General features: G+C 33.6%; 1 protein-coding gene across 4 annotated transcripts in view; it reads left to right on the top strand.

Moving 5' to 3' along the window:
- Nucleotides 1-23724, top strand: part of LOC143223251 (inactive tyrosine-protein kinase transmembrane receptor ROR1-like) — a 162370-nt gene that overhangs the window by 80193 nt on the left and 58453 nt on the right. For all 4 annotated transcript variants that reach the window (XM_076450953.1, XM_076450956.1, XM_076450954.1 and 1 more), the window contains 4 exons: nt 1770-1872; nt 12800-12858; nt 15181-15492; nt 16312-16387. In XM_076450953.1, the coding sequence (XP_076307068.1) occupies nt 1770-1872; nt 12800-12858; nt 15181-15492; nt 16312-16387 (550 nt within the window). The remainder of the gene's footprint in view (nt 1-1769; nt 1873-12799; nt 12859-15180; nt 15493-16311; nt 16388-23724) is intronic.

Here is a 23724-nt window from a genome sequence, read left to right as displayed (position 1 = left end):
ATATGATGATAGATCGTTACCTGTAAAAAAATATGGTAGATTGTTGCCTGCAAACATAATGATAAATCCTTACCTATAAACATAATAATAGATTCTTACGTGTAAACATAATGGTAGATTCTTACTTGTGAACGTGCTGTTTGACCATTATTTTGGTCATAATTCAATATACAATATTAAGTCATTACTTATGAACACTGTGATAAGTCGTTATGTGTAGACTTAGTGGTGAATTATTCTATCTAGAACTTAATGTCAAATCTTTATCTAAAAACCTCAATGTGAGGTCCTTGATTCGAGACGTAGAAATTAAATTACTTGTAGATATACTGTTAGATTCTTACTTCTATACTAGTGTTAAATTTTTAATTTTAGAAGTACTACTGATCCTTAATTCAAGAGTTAAATGCCTAATTCTTTCTTATAGACGATATGTTAGGTTTTTTAAGATGTAATGGCAAAACCTTCTACATGAATATTAGGCCTTTAATTTTAAACAAGATATCATGCCCTTCTAAATTAAGTGTTATATCTTTATATTTAGAAGTTGTCTGTAGTTCTTATTTCCTGATAAACGTAAAATTCTTACCCACATATGAGGTATTAAGTCTTGACTTGTAGAAGTACTGTACTAATCTGACTTTTAGATGTAATGTAAGATTTTTACGTAAAAACATGGCGTTAGAACTTCGTTTCTTGGTGTAGCGATAGTTATTTGTTTCTAGATTTATTTCTAGTGTTAAGAGCTCATTTCTAAACTAGATTATTATTAAAATTATACGATGTGAAACATTTTATATTTATACACGTCACAACTCACTGGCTTAAGTATATAGTACTTAGCGTTTTGTTTTAGTCCATTAAGTAAAGTCTTATGCCTTTATATATATCTCATGTTTATTTCACTTCGAAACTTATTATTGTAAATCTTCAGTCAAGCATAATCTATTTCTAGAATGCTTCTCTCTCTTTTATTATCTGTTAAATGAACCGTTAACATTTGGATAAATCTAGAAGAAAAATCGAAGTCTAATGTATACATACATACGTGTCACTTTGCACTCAAAATACTGAACACTGACTATAAATATTTGTATCTCTGCTCTTGAAGAATTTTCAGTCAGTTTACTAACTTCACTATTTAATTTTATTTTTGTAGGGCACTTTTCAACTTGTTATCGTAAAGTTAAATGCCATATGTAAAGAACGTACGTAAAGCTCGTGCTAAGTAAGACTCGCGAAGCATTAAGACTTTAAGTATTGTTTATGGGATAGATTTTTCCATTTCCGTTCTTTAAGTGCATCATTTCATTTATCTCTTTATTCTTACAAGTTAGTCAGAACCGGAAAGCTAAGTGAATGTTAAAAATCTACGGAACACATTTTTGTTTAAAACATTCGCTTTTAATTGTACTTGTGAGTGTGTACACGTTGTTTTTGTTTGTTTAAAAATGGAGTGGAATAACAGAAGAATTCGTAACGCGATGTTATATTTGTGAGCATATAATGGTATTTTGCAGGAAAACATTATTATTCTGAAAATATCTTGAACTGTAAAACTGATATATATTGTTAGATTGTGGTGTGTGTGATTGATTGCTTAGTAGATGCAGGTGTTTTTGCTTTCGCAATTTAAATGAAATGCTAGACAGGGAGAGAAAAATCGACGAATTTTTGTGTGTGTGTTTTGTGATATATATTTCTAATTAAGTTTAAGTCTAGCTATCAGAGTTTTCCTGTTCTTATCATGTTCGCTATCTCTTTTCTAGCCACACGTCGCGATCATGTGGTTTCGGCATCAATCACCCTATTTGAAAATGTCAGTGACATAGAGGTCGCTAGTGAAGAGGATAAATTCAGAACAGCAAGTGGGTGAGTATACGATAAAATATTCTGGTCTAAATAGTTTTCATTGAAAAAATATGTTATGATTTAATAGCTATAAATTAGTTATACGTTCTAGTGAAAGGTTGACGACATTCGTTAAAAAAATGGTTAATTTCCATCATTTTGTATCATGTAACTCAAACAAACGTTTTATTTGAGGTCATTGAAATATTTACCACTAAAATCATGTCACTGCTATTACGTGTTGGCATAACGTAAAAAAATACACAGCATTTTAGCAGCATTACAAATAGAGCTAATGACTATTTGTAAATCAGAGTATTGTGGATACACTGTGAACCAGCAAATAAAGAGGAAATACAAATTATAATGATATAAAGCGTTGTTCTATAAGTCTCATCTGTTAAAACAATGTCGTGTTTTTTCCTCAGGCACAGTGGTATTCAACAACAGGCGCTGAACATCATTATAGCTAGATGCATAACTTCAGGTATATTTATTCTAAACAGTTAATTGTATTAAAATTTTAGTTTGAACCATTTTAAAGTTGTACGAAAATATTAATAACTTACTGGATGGGTAAAGAAATTATCTAGGTTCAGAGAAATTTCCTGATTTTGTGTATAGGTTGAGTGTTAGGGAACATAGGAACAAGTTCTTAAAATAGATTGCACTTTACATAAAAAATTTCTCTTTTTAGTTCACACATCTTTAGACAGTCGCTTTAGTAGATTTCTTTTTTTTTTTTCTTTTTTTTTTTTTTACCAATAACAGAGTATAGAAATACATGAAGAATTATCTCATCCAGGTATTTTCGGCTTTTTTCTTCAGATACAAAACACGTCTGGATGCAAAAAATACATTAGGAGTGAGCGAGCTCATAGTTGAAGGTTTAAAAAAATGTATTTTACCTTTTTTTTATGCTATTACGCGATCACTATATACTACTCTTTGTCCAAATATTTCATAAACCATTTCACAACGGAATACTTTAGCACACTAAGGACATGTTGATCCTAATGCAAAAGTCAAAACATAGTATTTTAAATGTAACTATATGAGGCATATATATAGATAATACAAATATATATAGGTAATACAAATAATAGGGCATGACAAATCTGTTTTAAGCCTTACACCCACTCTCCATTTAGTGATACCATTTCGCACTCTACGCAAGTTTTTCTCTAGATGTTTAATAGCCAATAGAAAGAGCTAATTTTAAACTACAATTTTCCTTTGGTTTTAGTTTTATATTTTAGTTAGTTATGTATTATTTATGTGTTTAAAGAAGGGCTTAATATATTTTTTTTGAAATACAACCCAAACTTTGCCTCGGTTTATAAGGTTTAGTGTCGTACGCGAAAGCAATAACATTTTACTGACGAAATCGTAATATTGCTGGAGTACTCCTTTTGACGTGTGTCATAATAAATAATAGGATAGGAAAGGAAAGTAAGACATCACACTTTCATATATAGATTATTTTTAAAGACCTGTATTAAGCATATAACCAAAAGGTTATATTTTTTAAGGTTATTCGACGGAAAAGTAAAAGGTATTACATTTTCTCTATTTCTTAATTTTAAACATTTCTTCATACTATTTTTTGATGATAATACTCGAAATATTCAGTCAGAGATCAAATAACTACAATACAAAAATAACAAACCTTTAGTTAAAATAGTTAATTAAAGTAATCTCATTCTTTATGAACACAAATCTTGCCATCTTTAGCAAATCTTAGCAACTGTTGAGAAGATACGTTAAGAAAACTCAAAATTAAAGTATTACTGAACTGTGTAACATTTTCCAAACGAACAAAATCTCAATTAACTAAGTCCATACACTTAGAATCAAAGTTAATAGTCTAGGTCTGATGATAATCAAGCCGTTGTTAGGGTTAATAATTTAGGCGTGTCATAACAGTTAAGCAGTTATACCTCGCTTGTTGAATTCACGGTTGAGATTCTTAGAGTTTTGTTATTTATTGGATATAGAGCAGTCTTGGTCATGTAAGTTTTTTTTTTTTATAAGTTCCATTATGAAGGTGTTGTAAATATGTGTAAATATATTCATAAGTCTTTATAAGACGTGCACAAGAATTTCAGGATGTGAAATTGCTCTATTTAGTTATACTTCAAGATAACAGCCTGAAGGGACCAAAAAACAAAGATTTATTGTTGTTACAGTTTTCGTAATGCTAAAGAAGTACAATAGACTGTCTGTACGCTGTTAACAGCGAGGAATCTAGCCTTTGATTTTGGCGTTTTTTTAAAGTCCCTAAACCGATTACTTACCAACAAGGGGAAAATCTTTTCTCGTCGCATCTACATAACCATGACTAGCTGTGATAGCGTAATATGAAAGTTCAATCTGAAATGTTTGATTTGAATTTCGCGCAAAGCTAAACGATGGTTAGCGCAGATAGCCGTCCCTCATCTAGCAGTGGAAGACAAGAGGGAGGCCAGCTAGTTATCATCACTCACTGCCAACTCTTAAACTGCGCTTTTACCAACGAATAGTAAGATTTGCTGCACAATATATAACGCCCCTACGGCTGAAAGGGTTAGCATGCTTGGTGGGACGGGAATTCGAAACCGTGACCCTCCGACTGCGAATCAAGCACCTTAACCATCCAGCCATGTCGGGCCTATCTGAAGTGTAAAAGAGTTTTCCTGTAATATGCGAAATCGCAAAACCCTCAGAAGGATTAATATATTTTTATTAAAAATTTATTTTACTAGGAAAAGGTCTACTGATAACTATTATGAATTTCTTTTGAAAGAACAGGAATTTGTTTGAGTAGTTGATTATAAAACACGTTACTGAATAAAAAAAAACGAGTTAAAACACAATCCAGAATAGATGTATTGATAATAATATATACCATAATACAATAATCTTTTTACTAATATTTAGCCTTGAAGATAGGTAGGAAAGTTGAACTTGCGATAAATTAACATTTGTGATGGAACCAACACACACACAATATCAAGATAAATTTTTAATTTTGTAAGTATTTATGAGTTATCCACTCATCTCAAAATTGGAATATAATGGTTTCTTTATATTATATTAAATCAATTTAAATATTGAAAAAAAATATGAACAAAAATGCGTCCTTTACGTTCATATATAGCGTTTTCCTTTGACTGCGTTTGCGCTTTATATGGAACATCAGATGCAACTGATTGGCACAGGCTTATCAAGATGTGCTTTTAATTATTTTAATAGTTATTCCAATGAAATTGAAAATATTCACTGGACTGTAAGCGAATTTATTTACTAAATATGTTTATTAATACTCCAAACTTTTACCAGCTGGATATTGTGAACGTTAAGGTTATTAAAAGTGACATTTACTGAAATAAACAAGTGTTCATTGATTGTAAATATTTGAAGAAGGTGCTGCTCCATTCGCAGATGGTAATTAGTATGAGGAATTTATATGTTGGAGATTAGAAATATCATAATTTTATAAAAGAAACTGCTGTGTTAAATTGTAAAAAAATTACGCAATGAACAGATAAATTTTCACCCACCACTGTTCGGATATCGTTTAATGACTGATATAGAATATCGTTAACACCAACAGATTCATTTGGGTTTTAAAAGTTTCTGGGCATCGTCAAACAGATGAGTTGCTTTATTTTAACATGTGATAATTTTTATAACTACACTCATGCATGTGTGTTCGCACGATGACCAAAAAAAGTAATTACTTCGAGGAGAAAGGTCAGAGGTTGAGGCAAGGATTCCATATCAATCGTATATGTGACTGCTGATATCTGCCACAAAATATATTCAATATAACTTGCAACACATGATAAAAAAGGTAAGATTTATATGACGTTTTATTGACATTTAAATAATGAAACACCCCTTCCTACTGTCTCATAAACTTGCAGAAGATCAGATCACAGTAATTCAGGTTATGAACATGTTCGTTGTTTTCAGTCAGTCTTCTCATATTTACGTTAACCCTTTTCTCTTGTGCAGTATAATAATATTAATACTTTCTTGCTAATAACTAAAATCATTCATGACATTAATATACTTATAAGAACTTAAGATGGCCGTTTATATAAAATTCTATTGGACTTGAGAGCGCAGAAACAAATCAATTTAGGGTGTAACATGAAACTGATATAACGATTGATTGCTTTGGAATTAAGCACAAAGCTACACAAAAAGGTTATCTGTGCTCTGCCCACCACAGCTATCGAAACCCGGATTTTAGCGGTTTGAGTCCGCAGACATACCACTATGTTACTGGGGGTCATCTTACAATGATGACAAATGCAAACATACAATGGATCAGAAAAGCTAAAATTGGGTTTCCTTGTGACACGATTACAGAGATAACAGTCCTTTTTGACTGAGGTTAACATTTCTCTAGGTAAGTAAATGTTTTTAATACGCAATTAGCCTTAAAGTTGATTTCATTTTGTTTTAGCGCATAATTATTCTCTCCACTGTTTTAATCCGATTGTTTTAGCAATACTAACTGTTGTTGTTTTATCGTGGAACCTCTCAGGGTAAACTCGAGCCTCTGCTGTAAGTAATATCACACAATTGAATTTACAGTCGTTTATTGAAGTAATGGTTTTTTCTCAAGTGGAAAAAATGAACCCATCCTTTGGTTTTTCCTTTCCTATTTTTCGAGTTTAAATAATCCATGTATTTAATTTACTCACGTGATTTTTCAGTTGTTTTTTGGGGAAATGGTTTTTCTCAAGTGAAAAACCAACAAACATCTCTTTTGGTATTTCTTCTTCAACGAACATAAATATTTAACATAAATTTTATTTTGTTTCGTGGCTTTTGAATTTCGGTAAATTACTAAATTGGGGACTTAATGGGAGGGAAAAAGCAATATTTTTTTAAGTTGTTTATAAGACAGTTACAATTTAACCCGAAATGTATTCTGCATCAAATAGGACACAAATTAGTCCATACACTTAAGAAATGTTTCAAAGGATTTAACTTACATAATGTTTACTTCTTTATACGTCTGCAAAATACTTTCGCCTTACGAACATATTTCTCAGAAAGTATACTAAGTTTTATATAAGGTACTAGATTTTGCAAATATTTCTAAATAGAAAAAAAAAAACATGCCTAGGCCATATTAGCTCATTTTTCTTCTCTAGATTAGTTCTTGAAATTTCATTCGTTTATATTAATATAGCAACTTCACCAATGCGACATTGGTTATACTAACATGTCAATCTCACTATGGTAACTTTGGTTCAGTTAAAACAACAATAACTTCACCATGGTGATTTTGGTTTATTTACAGTAACACAGTGACTTCATGAGGCGACACTGGTTTAGCTGTACTGGAAAAGCAACCTGACCATGGTGGTTTGAGTTTATTTGTACTAACACAATAATCTCACCATGGTTATTCGTGTTTATTTGTACCAATACAACCATTTCACCATAGTAATCTTGGTTTGTTTATACTAACACAATAACTTCACCTTTTTATCTTGTAAGATAAGAGTTTATCTCTACAAATAACCTGTGAAAACTTACCAATAAAATCTACATCTATCTAGTTGTTCTTTAATGACGAAATACTTAGAGAGGTTAAATCTTAAAATGAAACGTATTTCTTTTAGCCTAGACTGCACGTTTTACAGCTGAGAGCGTTTTCTAGATCTCACACTCTTTAGTTAGAATTTGTGCACTCAAAGTGAAAAAAAACCATAAGACATTTTTCGAGAATATTGTGTAATATATGCATTTATATATATTTTAAGTTTTGGCTTTAATGGACTACGTCTGCTTGTTTTCAGAGTGGTTCAACGTTTCATTTTCTATATTGAGGACTTTAGTTGAAGAAGACCTTAGTGTAATAGTTGAAACGTCACACCGCTCTAGAGGCAGACAGGCACAGTTTATCAAAGTCAAACTCTGCCATTTATTTGTTTAAACTTGTTTTTGCCGCTACACTTAGAGAGTTTAAGTTGAGTTTTTTCTTGATACTCTCTACAATTATACCAAAAGTTCTACAATTAGGAAACAGAAATCTCACTGACTGACAACTTTAAAATCTGGGGTTTCATCCCCCAAAGTGGGCAAAGTGTAAATAGCCATTGTAGTTTTTCACTAAAACAAACAAACAAACAGGCTCGGCATGACCAGGTGGTTGGGGCGCTTGACTAGTAATCTGAGGGTCGCAGGTTTGAATCCCCGTCACATCAAACATGCTCTCTCTTTCAGCCATGGGAGCGTTATATTGTGATGATGAATCCCACTATTCGTTGGTAAAAGAATATAACAAGAGTTGGCGGTATGTGGCTATTAGTAGCTGTCTTCACATTAGTCTTTCACTGCTAAATTAAGGATCGCTAAAGCAGATAGCTCTTGTGTAGCTTTGCGCGAAGTTCACGACAAATCACAATTATGAATAAACAATAACATCAAAAGTTAAACAATTTGGATGTTATTTTCCAAATTCTCAACGAAGTAACTATTTTGTTATTGGGTTTATAACTTTGATTTTGTAAACGCGCCGTCTACATTCGATTAATTCTTGAATTATCTTGTCATCGGAATGGTATTTTGTTGCTAATATGTACGATTTTACCATTGTCTTATAAACAGTTGCTACAATACAAAATTGTTGTGATAGCGAATCGTAAATCCAAAGGCAGTTTACTTGACTTCCTGAAATGTATACATGACAAGAAAAGAAATAAAAATATGAGATAGACCAACAAGACTTTTTTTATATGGAAATATAAGTATTATTTTTATAAAAGTTACCAGTTTTGGTAATTGTATTTCAAATAAAGTCATTACGATCATACTATACAGGTTTTGGTTTGGACGTTGTTAAAGGCAAAGCCACGATGGACTATGTTTTTGGTGTCCAACAAGAGTATCGAAACTTTACTTTTAACGTTATAATCTTTTAATCTTACCCCTGAGCCACTGCGGACTATATAGTATACACTGCTAGCTAAAATCTTAAGGCCAATGAACATAAAGAAAAAATATGCATTTTGCGTTGTGAGACTCAACCAATTACTTGAGTAGAGTTTCGAAAGATGAAAATAAGAAAAGGGAAAATAAAAAACTCTTTAGCATTTAATAGTGAAAATGTGAACAGTATAAAATTAGCCTTAAATACTAGCTGGTTTAAAGTTTAAGATCATGCCATAAATAAGTCCTAAACAGGGTAGGAAGTGCCCAATAAGAGGTATTATTGTTCTTGAGCTGCATTCTGCCTTCGTAAAGGCCTTAATTTGGTTCGTAGATAGGCTGGTGTCTTGCCGGACAACCCGTCGAATTCTCCTGCTCAACGCCGGCGAAATTTTCTTAAATAGACCACTTGAAATTTTCGTTCCGTATCCCTCAGGGTCTTTTAAAAAATTTGCAACAGCAGTTTTACTACGACCAATCTTACCAGCGATGGCACTTTGAGAGAGACCTTGCTTTTGCAGCTTGACAATTCTGCCACGTTCAAACTCTGTCAACTTTTTAGTCTTTGCCATGTTTTTACCCAATGTAACACAAGAGATGTCAGTGGGAAATGTTGACAACGCTAATGCTTGAGCACAAATGACAAATTTTCGTTACGTGTTTACCGATTAACGCTTCGTTTCAGTATGGTCTTAAACTTTTGACCAGCTAGTATTTAGGCTAATTACATAATGTTCACATTTTCCATATTAAATGGTAAAAGGTTTTTTATTTTTATTTTCCCTTTTCTAATTTTCATCTTTCGAAGCTATACTCAAATAAATGGTTGAGTCTAACAACGGAAATTGCATATTTTTTTCTTTATGTTCATTGGCCTTAAGATTTTGGCCAGCAGTGTATGGTCTTAGAATAGTGAATAAATTTGATTTACTTTTGTATGCTGTTTGACAGTTGATATTTAATTATTAAAGTCTACAAATAGAAACGTTGGTGAGATCATGTGATTCAGTTATTGGATTGATTGGTTAATGGTAATAGAAATATCAGCTTCAATCACGGTTGTACATTATTCTTTCTCAGTCAGTTCACTACAAAGATATAATTTCGCTTTCTGTAAACGATCCGTAATTTGGCTTATTAAGATTTATTTGCTGAAACCAGAAAGGCTAATATTCACGGGAGAATGCAGCATATCTCCGCCACGTAATCTCAACATGGCCAATTTTTTACACCAGAAAAAATGTGAAAAACACAGAAAAATTGGGAACTGTTAATATCAGTACTTGTAACTTACAAGAAGGTTTATTTGTTCCAAGTTTCTTGTAAGATGGTTGACATACACATGAATAGTTCACGGAAACTCTAAGTTGTACTTTCCTCGTTGAAAAACTGAGATAAATACAAAAACATGAAGTTTGTCTATATTTTTATTTGAACTTGCAAATGTGTACTAATTTTTCGTGTGAATTAGCAAAAACAATGGCTAAAGTAATTGACCAAAATCACCCAAATAGGGGTTCATTTAACCCCTAAAATGACTAATAATTGGTCCATTTTTAGGACTTGTAAGAAAAGAAAGTATTTTTGTGTCAAATTTCATGTAAATTCATAAAAATACGGCTTCATTGTAGCATGTTGACCCCCTATAACTACTATGTGTGGAGCCCATAGAAAACAACTTTGTACCAAATCGTATGTAAATTGGGTAAAGTATGGTTGAGAAATCTACTAAAATCCCCCAAATTATGAGTTGTGTGATACATGATCCCCCTAAAGTTTCAAAATAGGCAAATACAGCTTTTTGTATGTAAATGTGTTGGGGTAAGGAAATTTGTTTCTGCCAATTTTCATCTTGATTGCTGCAAATATGACTTTGCAGGAGCCCAAAATGTACTTTTTTGGTTGTTTGATTTTTGATCTCATAAAATCCTTAAGAGGGTCCAAGTAAAAAAAAAAAAAAAACAGCATCTGGACGTATTGGACCAAGATTCAAGTTAATCCGCCGAGAAATGAAGGAATGATGGTCGATTGAAAGTGTTTAGAAGAAATGGTAACAATAAAAAAACAGTATATTTCTCTGTAGGACCATATACACCTGCGATAGCTTATATACTGATATAATTATTTGATCATTTATATGGTCTTCCCAGAACATATATATCTCAGATAATTTATATACTGATATAATTATTTGATCATTTACATGATCTTCCCAGTGGCTCCATGGTAAACCTGGAAGCTTATTAGGCTAAAAAAATGGGTTTAGATACTTGTGATGGACACAGCACAGCTAGGTCATTATTTAATTTTGAACTTTACTGCAAAGTGAACTAATGATTGTTTATAAATTAATGTCATTAAAGAGTGCTAAAGAAGCACTGTTTCCTTCTTGTTTTGTTATAAGTAAAAGCCTATTGCTATTTCCCTTGCCTGAATAAAGAGTTTTCATGCACGATTAAAATTACAGCTGAGGAAATGAAAATATATTTGAAACTCTTTTTTTTTTTTGCTTTTAGTAGCGAAACATGGATGTTTTTTAAAAGATTAATGGAGAGCTCTCTTATCTCTATTATCTTACTAATGTGGCCAAGGAGTCTAAACATTTAGATTCATAAGAGAAAATGGACTGAATAATCTTTCGAAACTCTCTTTAGCCCTTACTTGAGAATGTAGAAAGAAACGAGGAAAATAGGTGCAAAAAATCGTAAGGTTGAGAGAGGGGTGAGTGAATGAAAAGGAGGGCGTGATTGGAACCAGTTTTGATTGATATTCTCATAAGTAACGTAAAAGAAAACTTAATTTTGTTTTCAGTTATGATTCGTAGATGTAAATGAAAAAAAAAGCAACTTTTAATTTGAATTTTTAGCATACGTTATGTTCTACGTATTTTACACTTGAACTGCTCGACGTTTTAGTATATCCGCATTCTTTTAATGGACATATATGTGGCCACTGACATAATAAGGGTGAAAAATAATAAAACTAAAAACAAATGACATCTTACTGCCAATTTTGTTTGCTTTTAATTTTCACTACTTGGAGTTGGAAACCGTAAATCCTTATAGTTTATGCAGAAGATAAAAGCAAAGTTAAAATAAGAAAAAAGGAAATGGGCTAATATTTCATAAAAATAAATGTGGTTCTAATTATAAGAGAACCAGCTGAATTTCTAGCACGGATGAGAAACACTTGGATTTATGTTACAGTCAGATTGTGAAACCAATAAATACTTTTCTTTAGCAAAAACAGTGTTTATATTTAGGAGGTGGGCTCGGCATGGCCAGGTGGGTTAAGGCGTTCGACTCGTAATCTGAGGGTCGCGGGTTCGAGTCGTGGTCGCACCAAAACATGCTCGCCCTTTCAGATGTGGGGACGTTATAATGTGACGGTCAATCCCACTATTCTTTGGTACAAGAGTAGCCCAAGAGTTGGCGGTAGGTGGTGATGACTAGCTGCCTTCCCTCTAGTCTTACACTGCTAAATTAGGGACGGCTAGCGCAGATAGCCCTCGAGTAGCTTTGCGCGAAATTCAAAACAAAACAATTATATTTAGGAAAAACAGAATGGAGACACGAATGAACCGTACAGCCTCCCACTAGTACAGTCGTATGTCTTCGAATTTACAACGCTAAAATCAGGGGTTTTTTTCCCCTCGGTGGGCTCAGCAGATAGCCCGATGTGGCTTTGCTATAAGAAAACACACATGAACCGTACAATCATTTAAATAGAAACCTACCAGGAAGAAAAGATCTTTTGCTGTCATAAAATTATCGATTAACTGAAACTATCTAACTTGTTGCTTGACCTCCTAAAACAGTGCATGAGTGTTTGTGTGTACATTATTATTTTGTCAGAAATTTCCCACTAAATGTACGATATGTAATTATCATTACTTTCTTTGTGATATTGGGGTTTAGAATTCTTCAAAGTGCACTCAGCGGTTTGTTTGTTGATTAAATATTTTTATTACATTTTTCAGTCGTTATGATTAGGATACCTTTCTTATTTACAGGTTTGAGAGAGAGTACACAACTCCTGTTCCACGTCTGAAGAATGAATTATTGACAAATGGTCTGTTGGTTTTGTTATTTTAACGACATTTCGCATTATGTTCAGTTATTTAATGATTATTGGTTACTTTTAGATAACAGTATTCAACGGTAACTGTCCTAGTTGAATTGTTTTACTAAACAGACTTTTTAAAATATAAAAAGCATGATAGTTTAACATTTAAAAAAAAAACTTAATAACCAAACAGGTTATTGTATTCGACTGTTGAATAAAAACTCAGCAAAGGCATGTTTTTGTTTATTATTAATACACATTGGCCCGGCAAGGCCAGCGGTTAAGGAACTCGACTCGTAATCCGAGGGCCGCGGGTTCGAATCCCTGCCCCACCAAACATGCTCGCTCTTTCAGCTGTGGGGGCGCTATAATGATACGGTCGATCCCACTGTTCGTTGGCAAAAGAGTAGCCCAAGAGTTGTCGGTGGGTGGTGATGACAAACTGCCTTCTCTCTAGTCTTACACTGCTAAATTAGGGACGGCTAGCGCAGATAGCCCTCGAGCAGCTTTGCGTAAATTTCAAAAAACAAACAAACAATGCACGTTGTGGGAAGTAACGACACAGAAACGTGTAACTGTTGGGCTCTGACATATTTAACTGAAACCGTACTTCAATTATTACACGTAAAAATAAGATATCAAAAACTCCGTTAATATATTATCTATACTTTGAATAGATTTGTATATACTTCCATTCTTTAGAAATTGACATTTTCCCAGTACTAATCATGTTTTAATGTTATAATGTTATTGATAAATATTTGTAAACACTGATGAAACTGTTGATATTTCCGGTCACTATAATTATCATTACATTACTCACGGAAGGAAACAAGGTGATTTTGAATACCGATCACCCGGGGTTGACGGGAAAAGTCTTCGTTGTTTGTTTTTTGAATTTCGCACAAAGCTACTCGAGGGCTATCTGTGCTGGCCGTTTCTCATTTAGCAGTGTAAGACTAGAGGGAAGGCAGCTAGTCATCACCACCCACCACCAACTCTTGGGCTACTCTTTGACCAACGCATAGTGGGATTGACCGTCACATTATAACGTCCCCACGGCTGAAAGGGCGAGCATGTTCTGGCGCGGCGGGGATGCGAACTCGCGACCTTCAGATTACGATTCGCACGCTTTAACACGCTTGGCCATGCCGGGCCATCTGCGTTGTTACAGTTGTGTTTTGAAATCAGTTAATTTTCTGTAATTCAATAAGAAATAATACGCTTCACGTTTGAAAAAAAAAAGGGGGGTATATCAGTCATGTGTTTAAATCAAGCCTAATTTCTAAAAATATCCGTATCCCCTGCTGTTTTTCATTTGTTCGGAATTATATTGTAAAAATGTTTCAAAAGACAAGCAGTTATCCGTTAAACAATATTAATCTGTTCGTATTACTTTTGTGATCGTAACGTTTTAAATTGCATTAAAACTATGTTGAAATTTTAAACTGAAAGTAAACTCTTGTGTTTTGGAAGGTGTTATACTTTTCGGTAAGATACCTTTCATTACGTGATGTAAACATATGAATCATGTTTTGCAGTACAGACTGTAATTCGCTTTATTTATTTGAATAAAATCAAATGCTGTGGCAGGTATTTATTTTATTTTTTGTACTTTCCCAACCTGGGGTGTTCAGGGGAAGGATTACTCCCCTTCACCCATTTATTTACTAAATGAATCGATTATAACCATATAATTTTTTCTTGCTATTTTCGAGTCACATTTAAAGACGAAATCTCAACCTTTTAAAATTTATTTAACTCCAATATATTAGTAATACACAAAAATATAAATTTTCTTGGTCTGTTACTTTTAATCTGTATTATATTGTTAATTGAGCCTTCAATGTGCTGTACGGTCAGCATGTTTTTGCAAAGAATGTGATAAACGAAAAACTAGATGTTTATGGGTGATTTTGATCTGTTCAGAAGAAATGATTTTCAAAATAGAAGCTTGTGGTAACTAAATTTGCCTACATACCCACACATAAATATATATATATATATATATATATCTTACAAAATGAAAAAAAAAAAACACTTGTAACCCGAGCGCTTTCGATAGGTGGGCCTTTCTTCTTTAAGAGCAAACTGGGAATGGTGGTGTAATCGAATGAATGATACATAAAGGGAGTTGAGTGACCTCATGAAGGTCATCTGATCTTCCAGGAAATGTTTAGTACATTTTACCATGTACTTTTGTAAGTGTGTTCCGTTCCCAGTTTGCCCCTGAAGAAGAAAGGTCCACCTTTTGAAAGCACTCAGGTTATAGATTTTTTTTTTTTATCTTTTTGTGTCAAGACTTCTTGAATCTACATGCTTTTGTAGGTACGAAAGAACGATTCTTACGCGTGGAACGACCTCTGGTCAACATGACCCGATTCCCTGGTCAAAAGACGAAATTACTTTGTGCTTTCAATGGATATCCAACGCCGGTTGTTCGTTGGTATAAGAACGAAGCACCACTACAGGAAGAACGTGGAAGGGTTGATATAAGGACCAAAGACAACGGTAAAGGTCATGTAACCTCCAGAGTACGTCTTCATTATCTGGACACTTTAGATACAGCTTTCTATAAGTGTGAAGCAAGTAATGATTTCAAGACTGTAGAGACAACAGGAATTTTAAAGGTTAATGGTGGTAAGTAGTATTTGTTTTTATTGCTAGGGTGTGAACGCCTTCCAATAGTGATGAATATTTCTTTGTAGTACAACATGAGCCATGTTTCATTCCATATTTCATTCCGTGTTTCATAAGTATAAATGATAATATCATAAAAAGGTAGCAAAACCACAGTAGTTATAAACATTGAGCAATCTTTGTCCAACAGATATCCAAGACATGTGCTGAGGTTGGTGTTCCATGCCATTCCCGGCTCGGCACGGCCAGGTGGTTAAGGCAATCGACTCGTAATCCGAGGGTCGCGGGTTCGAATCTTCGTCACACCAAACATGCTCACCCTTTCATTTGTGACGGCGTTATAATGTTACGATCAATTCTAATATTTTTTGGTAAAAGAGTAGTCCAAGAATTGGCGGTGGGTGGTGATGACTAGCTGCCTTCTTTTTAGTCTTACACTGCTAAATTAGGGACGGCTAGCACAGATAGCCCTCGTGTAACTTTGCGCGAAATTCAAAACAAACCAAACCACGCCGTTCCCACTGGTACAGCAGTAAGTCTACGGATATACAACGCTAAATCAGGGGTTCGATTCCTCTCAGTGGACTCAGCAGATAACCCAATGTGGCTTTGCTATAAGCAAAACACACACGCAAAGCAAACCACGCTGTTCTTTCTAGTCATCTCTAGCCATAGGTTGCAAGAAACAGTTAATTTTTTTTGTTTACCTTTCATGTATATAAATATACATTTTGTAACTTAACTTAATCTGTGAAGTTAGCTAACGAACTCAGTATGACTTATTCTTGTTCAGCTAATTACTTGTTTGTTTTTAACCAGGAAACATTCGTACACCAAACAGCATGCCCGAATACCCGCCAGTTTTAGTGCCTCATTTTCCAGCACTAGGTGGAAGGTAGGTTTTATTTTTTCTATAAATCTTGATATAAATATTTTAATGGATAGTTTATTGTTTAGTATTTGTTAATTTTTCGTAATAAAGATTTGAATGATGTTGTTGTTTTGGCTGAATGTTTAGTTCCAGTACAGTGGATATTGTAGTTTAAAACAAGTGTTTAGCTAAAGAAACAGTTGGAATGAGTTGAAACAAGAGTTTGGATCCATAAGAGACAGCGCTGTCTGGCAGAAGCAACGAATTTAGTGGTTAGGTGTATTGACTCTTAGTTGATTGATCAAATGTGACATTAATAAAAACTGATGAAAAATTACACTTCACCAACTTATCCAGTTCACAACGTAGCAGTTGTTGCCAAACAGGTAATTAACATAAATATGGTTTCAACCACTACCAGGTATCTGCCGTATCTCAACAGGCCTGATGAGATCTAGTATTGAGCGAAAGGCATATTGTCACTGAATATAGAAGACTTGCCGTCGTTGACAAATTTTTATACCCTGTTCTTCGTTTTAACTCTGAAGTTCTTATTAATAAAGACTTTGATTTGAGAAGAATGGGCTTCATCCGTTTGGTATTCTACATATTATCTTGCCAGGCATTGTCTGCATGTTAGTTATGACGTGCTTCTCGCAATCTGGAGGTTGCAAGGTCGAAACCGGTGCCGAACATGTTCGTACTTTCAATAGTGTAAAGGATAGTTGTTAAAGTTCTACATAACAATAGTGTGAATATTACTTGCTGAAGTAAGATCTACACAGCAATAGTGTTAAAGTAAGATTTACACAACAACAGTATGAAAGGTATTTGCTGGAATAAGACCTACATGGCAATAGTGTGATAGGTACCTGTTAAGGTAAGATTTACACAACAACAGTATGAAAGGTAGTTGCTGGAATAAGACCTACATGGCAATAGTGTGATAGGTACCTGTTAAGGTAAGATTTACACAACAACAGTATGAAAGGTATTTGCTGGAATAAGACCTACATGGCAATAGTGTGATAGGTACCTGTTAAGGTAAGATTTACACAACAACAGTATGAAAGGTAGTTGCTGGAATAAGACCTACATAGCAATAGTGTGATAGGTACCTGTTAAAGTAAGATTTGTAAGATTTACACAACAATAGTATGGAAGGTATTTGCTGGAGTAAAATCTACATAGCAATGGTGTGGTAGGTACCTGTTAAAGTAAGATTTACACAACAATAGTATGGAAGGTATTTGCTGGAGTAAGATCTACATTGCAATAGTGTGAAAGGTACCTGTTGAAATAAGATCTAGCACAATAGTGGAATACAGACCTTTTAATCTACCCTCTATCCGCAGTTCTGATATGTGTAAGTAGAATTTAAAAACAAACAAAAGAAAGGATAATTACGCTTATTTCCACGATATCCTACATCTAAACGATAAAAGATAGGTGCACCTAATGAAACAGAATGTAAGCACTAATTAGTAAACGCAAAAAATATTAATCAGGTTATAATAAGCAAACCTTATCACCTGAAGTTAAAATTCCAACTTCATGATTGTTTCATGGGTGTGTGAAGAACATAGTGACACCAATATATTGGTAAAACAAAACAAACGTATCTTAATCCCATAATTCAATATAATGGGCCCTTCTTTGTTTTATAACATCATCGTCTGATGTATTCTAATTTTTGTCAGAGTTAGAAATATCGAAGCTAGACATGAACGAAAAACCTGAGCAGAGGCCTGGCTCTTAAACGTAGTAAACAAAGCCTCCGTAGAATTAAATGTATGAGTTGATTTGGTCAAGTCAAGATTTTTTGGACAAATTATGACGTCCGTACGTTTGAAATAAGCTTCACTCATTTCATTGAAGAAAGAGAGGCGTCAAGATAAGAGAAATTCTTTACTGAGGTGTTGTAGCTGGAATGTGGTAACAAGATAACGATTGCTTGATGTCGTGCAGCAAGTGATGGATTACCCATCGTCATAAAGAGTGATGATGTATTGCGAAATATCATAATATCATAAATGACTCCGAGATATTTCTTCTTTGTTTGAGATCTGAAAAGCAAACCGAGCAGTGATTTTATTTTACTAAGACAGAAAATGTCATTAAACGTCAAGATAAAAAATTTCGTTCTACTTTGTTGAAAAAAAAATTTAAATGATGTCAACCACCCCTCAGTTTTTGTTTCTTTTTTAGAGTTAAGAGCAACCATCCGCTTGTTATTAAGGTTTTGTGATGTATATACGTGCACTATAATCCAAACATTTTATCTGGTACTACACGTTCACAAAAATAACGTGGTTAATACTATAAGGTTACTTGTTTTGAAATGTTTATGTAATCCGTCTTATATCTTGGCTAAGTAATATTTCAATAAACCTAGAAGACAAATGAAAGAAAATGTTATTTTTTGTTGTGTAAAGGTACTCAGTGGGCCACCTGCATTCTGCCCAACTCGGAGAATCTAACTGAATTTTAGCGTTGTAAGTCTGTAAACTCACTGCTGATTCTCCAGGGACAAGATAAATGGGAGTGAGAAATGTACTAAAATCTTTTATATCGGCTGATATGAATCATTTATTAAACTTCTCTGTTGACGATCAACATGCACAATCATTTCAACCACCGAAACGGGAAAGAATGCTCTAAATTATTATTTTTTGTAATATTTGTAGGTCCATGTTATCACCAACCGTCACTGATCATTAAAGGATCCTCGTGCCGCATTAGGAGCCTGTATATTCATATATCAATAACATCCGAAAAAATGGCAATTTGGGATTCAAAACTCATTATTTTAGAAAATAGAGCGTAGAAAAAAATATACATCAAATAACACAGTTCGTTATTATAGTATCTATTCTGTTCCAACACAGTTCGTTATTATAGTATCTATTCTGTTCCAACACAGTTCGTTATTATAGTATCTATTCTGTTCCAAAGTAATTGAAACTTATGTTAATAGCAGCTCTACGTACATTAGAGAAATGATATTAAACATGTTGTTGTTGTTTTGAAATAAGCACAAAGCTACACATTGGGCTATCTGTGCTCTGCCTACCACGGGTATTGAAACCCGGTTTTTAGCGTTGTACGTCCGCAGACATACCGCTGAGCCACTGGGGGGCGATGTTAAACATAGTAATCTGATTTAGTTATGAGATGTAACAACACAGGCAAACGCAAACGTACATGTGTTTCAATTAACATTAACTAGTTGGTTCCAGTACTTACATTTTTTTTTAACTTGCCGTTTATGGAAATAATTTGATGGAGATAAGTATTCAACATTTATATTTATTAAACAAATAAGGTAAGTATATCTCTATTTTTAATTATGGAGTAAAAGAGGTTTTTATGTTCATTAAACTTTATTACTATTCGATAAACACCAAATTCTTTTATCACATTTGATGGAAAAAAGAACTCAAGTCACTGATGTAACAATGGAACAAACGAATTAGGATGAGACATTGTACTTAAAACTATATAATCTCCTCTTATTGTGATTGTACGGTTTTTAGTTTTGTTAGATCAATATGGCCCTCGAACATGGAAAATGTTTTGAACACTTGATCGAACATGTAAACTTGCTTCCATTAAATCAGATATCAGTTTTTACAATCTGAAGCATTCGATTCATGACAGTGTCTCTTAAAGCTCTTATTCCTCCTACTCTGTGTAAAAACCACAGGAACGAAATAACTTCCTGGAAACTGAACTCGATGATTGTTTTCTAATATAATATTAAAAGGCATTCTCTCTCTGGTTGTTCGCATTTAAACACGTACTCACGATTTATCTCGACAGTATTTTCCCTAGCGGGTATAAAGAATAACCTCTTGAATACCCGCCTGTTTAAAATCTGGTTGAATGCTCTACACGTTGAAAAGACTCGAAGAATGTTTTTCTTTATACTATGATGAAATTTTCTTAATTTGAACAGGTAATGGCCTTCATGTGTTACGAAAAGTGAGTTATGCAGAGCTTCTGTGAAAGGGTCCTCGTTTGTGCAAAGCAATTTAAGTGGAAATATATGTATACAGATGCGACAGATAATAAAGAAATGCGTTTTTTGAAATCGTATTATTTAAACCTTACAGTGAAATACATATCGGTACATCTAGTCCTTCCTTTCTGTAAAAATGTTATTCACTTCAAGTAATATATCATAATTTTTTGTTTACACGAGCGAATTGGGATTGATGATTGTGAAGATTTTTAGAATTTTTTGCACCTTCTGTGAAAGTTCTTCTCGTATACTTTCTAGTATAAATCAGAAAATTGTAGATTTTTGTTTTAGACATAAGTATTAACTTAAAAATAAATAGAAGCATTGTAAACATGAAGAACATGATATTCAATTACCAGCTTCTATTTGGCCAAAGGTTAAAAAATCACGAAAATAAGCTAACACATTATTTTTAGTTAAATGTCTTTTGTTGTTGGTTTTTTTTAATCGGCGATTGCATTTATTTGTTTGTATCTATCAATATCTCGTTTATTTCACTTATAACCCCAGTGAGTTTAGATCTCGGCATTTTGCTTGTGAGTTTTCATTTAATTATATAATATATATTTCTAAAATTCATTCTTACATTCTTTTATTTTTACTTTAGATTAATAATTATATAATTTTATTATTTATGGGAAGTTCATTAGCATCTATCTGTTTTCTTTATTTCACTTTTTCTGGCCTTTTACTGAATATGGAATATCCTGTAAAATAAACATGTAATTAAGTATGTTGATCATCGTAACTGTAGTTCTTCGTTTCCAATAAAAATAAGAAAACTCTCCTTTTACATTAGTGTTCTGGTGATGCAGTACTAATATCATACTAATTAATAAATATTATCACATAACAAAATAAAGAGAAGGGATTATATTAGCGGTTTTTATTAAAGAATGTGTATTACTTAGCATGTCCAAAGTTCTAAAGATATCTTGTAGTATTTACTAAAACAACACGTGACAGCCAAGCTTTTTCAGAGTATCAGTGTAACTTCTGTAGACATGATAGATGAACAGAGAGAGAGAGAGAGAAAGAAAAAAGAGTAGTTTAATTACATTCGAGTTCACATTCTATGCTACATGCAGTGTAGTAAGCAAAAATACCAGTCAGATCAGTGTAGCAAGTGACAAGTTCGTGGTCACTAACTTTTTCACGTGATTAAAATGTCAGATTCGTTTTATAAAACCTTTTTGAACACGATGACAGCTCAGACGTCACCTTTGGGCCTTTTTTAAGGTCATTAACTTCATTTTTCCTTTTCAATATGTTTCTATTAAAACGTTTAAGTAGCAAAGCCATAATTAGTATTAACTTGTGATTACAGCAAGTTATTTATCTACAGAGGTCACGTCAGAATAGAAATGTACCTAGTTGTGAGAGGATATAAATAAATTCAGTGTTGAAACTTATTTCCTTTCACGATTATAATGTTTTATCATTTAGATACCAATCCTCGCTTTTGACAACATCAGTTAGCTTTACGACATGCACTAGAAGACCAATAAGATTTTAGTAAACAGTAGAATCATAATAACGTCATAGTATAATGAATAGGAGAACTAATACAGTTTTTTATAAGCGTATACTAAAATTATAAGTTATAAGAACTGTAAAATACCGGTATGTATACAATAAAGTACGAAACCTATAGGGTTGGGGCTTATTCTAATACAAATGGCTATCAATAAATATTTAGAGACAGGGGGAAATCATTTCGCTTAGCTTTTTTAGTTTAGACACAACAGAGGACTATGGAGAACTTATTGTTTTAGGACTGTGAGTAGCCTAGTGGTTAGCCTGTCAAGCTAGCGACATTTGGAATTTTCAGGTGTGGATGAGTTATAAAAATAACAGTTAATTCCCTTTTTGTTTCAATGAGTAGAACAAATAATTTGTGGCGACGGTTGTTACTGTCTGATTGCTTTCTCTCTCACTGAAATTGATGGTTAGGGCACTCCACTCGCAATCTAGGGAACTCGGGTTTTAATCCCCGTCTCACCAAACATTTCACCCTTTCAGGTGTGGGTACGTTATAATGTTACGGTCAATCCCACTATTCGTTGATAAAAGAGTGTAGCTCAAGAGATGGTGGTTGGTGGTGATGACTAGATGCCTTCCCTCTAATCTTACAGTGTTATATTAGGGACGGCTAGCGCAGATAGCCCTTGCGTAGCTTGTGCGTAATTTAAAATTATTATCTGTAGCTAAAAAATTATGGAGAAATATACTTATGTCGAAGGGGTTGGTGACGTGTGCGTAAGATACCATTTAGATTCAAAGTCTCAATATTTTTTATTTAGTTTACATGAAAAAAATCAAGGAAAATAGCGAAAATTGTAAAACTATCTCTAAACTAAAATATAAGGTATTAACACAATTGCACAAACGTGTAAAATGCAAATAGTTTGCTACAATTGTAAATTACTTTGAATTTCTAAACAATGTTTGTTTGTAATTAAGCACAAAGCTACACAACGGGCTATCAGTGCTCTGCCAACCACAGTATCGAAACCCGGTTCCTAAATTTATAGGTTCGCAGACATACCGCTGTGTTACTGGGAGGCTCTAAACAATATTAGAGATTGTTGTGGGATCTTTTGTCACGACACCTAGTGGTTGTATAAAGGCTTTCTTACTGTTATTAAAAATAAATAAAAAGATATGACTACGTATAAAGCCGATTAAACGTTACATCAAAGAATTGGGATGGTTTGTTTGAATTTTGCGCAAAGCTACATGAGGGCTATCAGCGCTAGTCGTTCTTAATTTAGCAGTGTAAGACTACAGGGAAGGCATCTAGTCATCATCACCCACCGCCAACTCTTGGGCTACTCTTTTCCCAACGAATAGTGGGATTGACAGTAAAACTATAACGCTCCCGTGGCTGAAAGGGCGAGTTTGTTTGATATGATGCGGATTCGAACCCACGACCCTTAGATTACGAGCCGAGTGCCTTAACCACCTAGCCATGCTGGGCCTAGATTTCGAATGCTTTGATCTCCAGTTTCAATTTGTTGGTTAGTTAGAATAGAAACTGTAAGATTTGCATATTCCACTAGTCGTATTTTAAACAACATTCCTTCAATTATTGTAAGTTCTAAACCTGAAACTGCTTCCCTTGGATAACTAATGTTTTTGTAAACCAACATTAAAATATCGGTTACAATTTTTTTTTTATGTTATACAAAACCCATGTTTAGGAAGTCGAACCGATATTTAGAACATCGTTGATATTGATGTAAATGCGTGCTTTCATTTAGTGCTAATCGTTTCACGTGATCTCGGTCTTTTAATATTGATATTATCCGTTCCAAGTATTACAGTTATAATGATT

The sequence above is a fragment of the Tachypleus tridentatus genome, chromosome 8, assembly GCF_004210375.1.
Source record: "Tachypleus tridentatus isolate NWPU-2018 chromosome 8, ASM421037v1, whole genome shotgun sequence".
Classification (NCBI taxonomy): domain Eukaryota; kingdom Metazoa; phylum Arthropoda; class Merostomata; order Xiphosura; family Limulidae; genus Tachypleus; species Tachypleus tridentatus.
The sequence above is the reverse complement of the archived record's forward strand: the minus strand, read 5'-3'. Positions and strand labels throughout refer to the sequence as shown.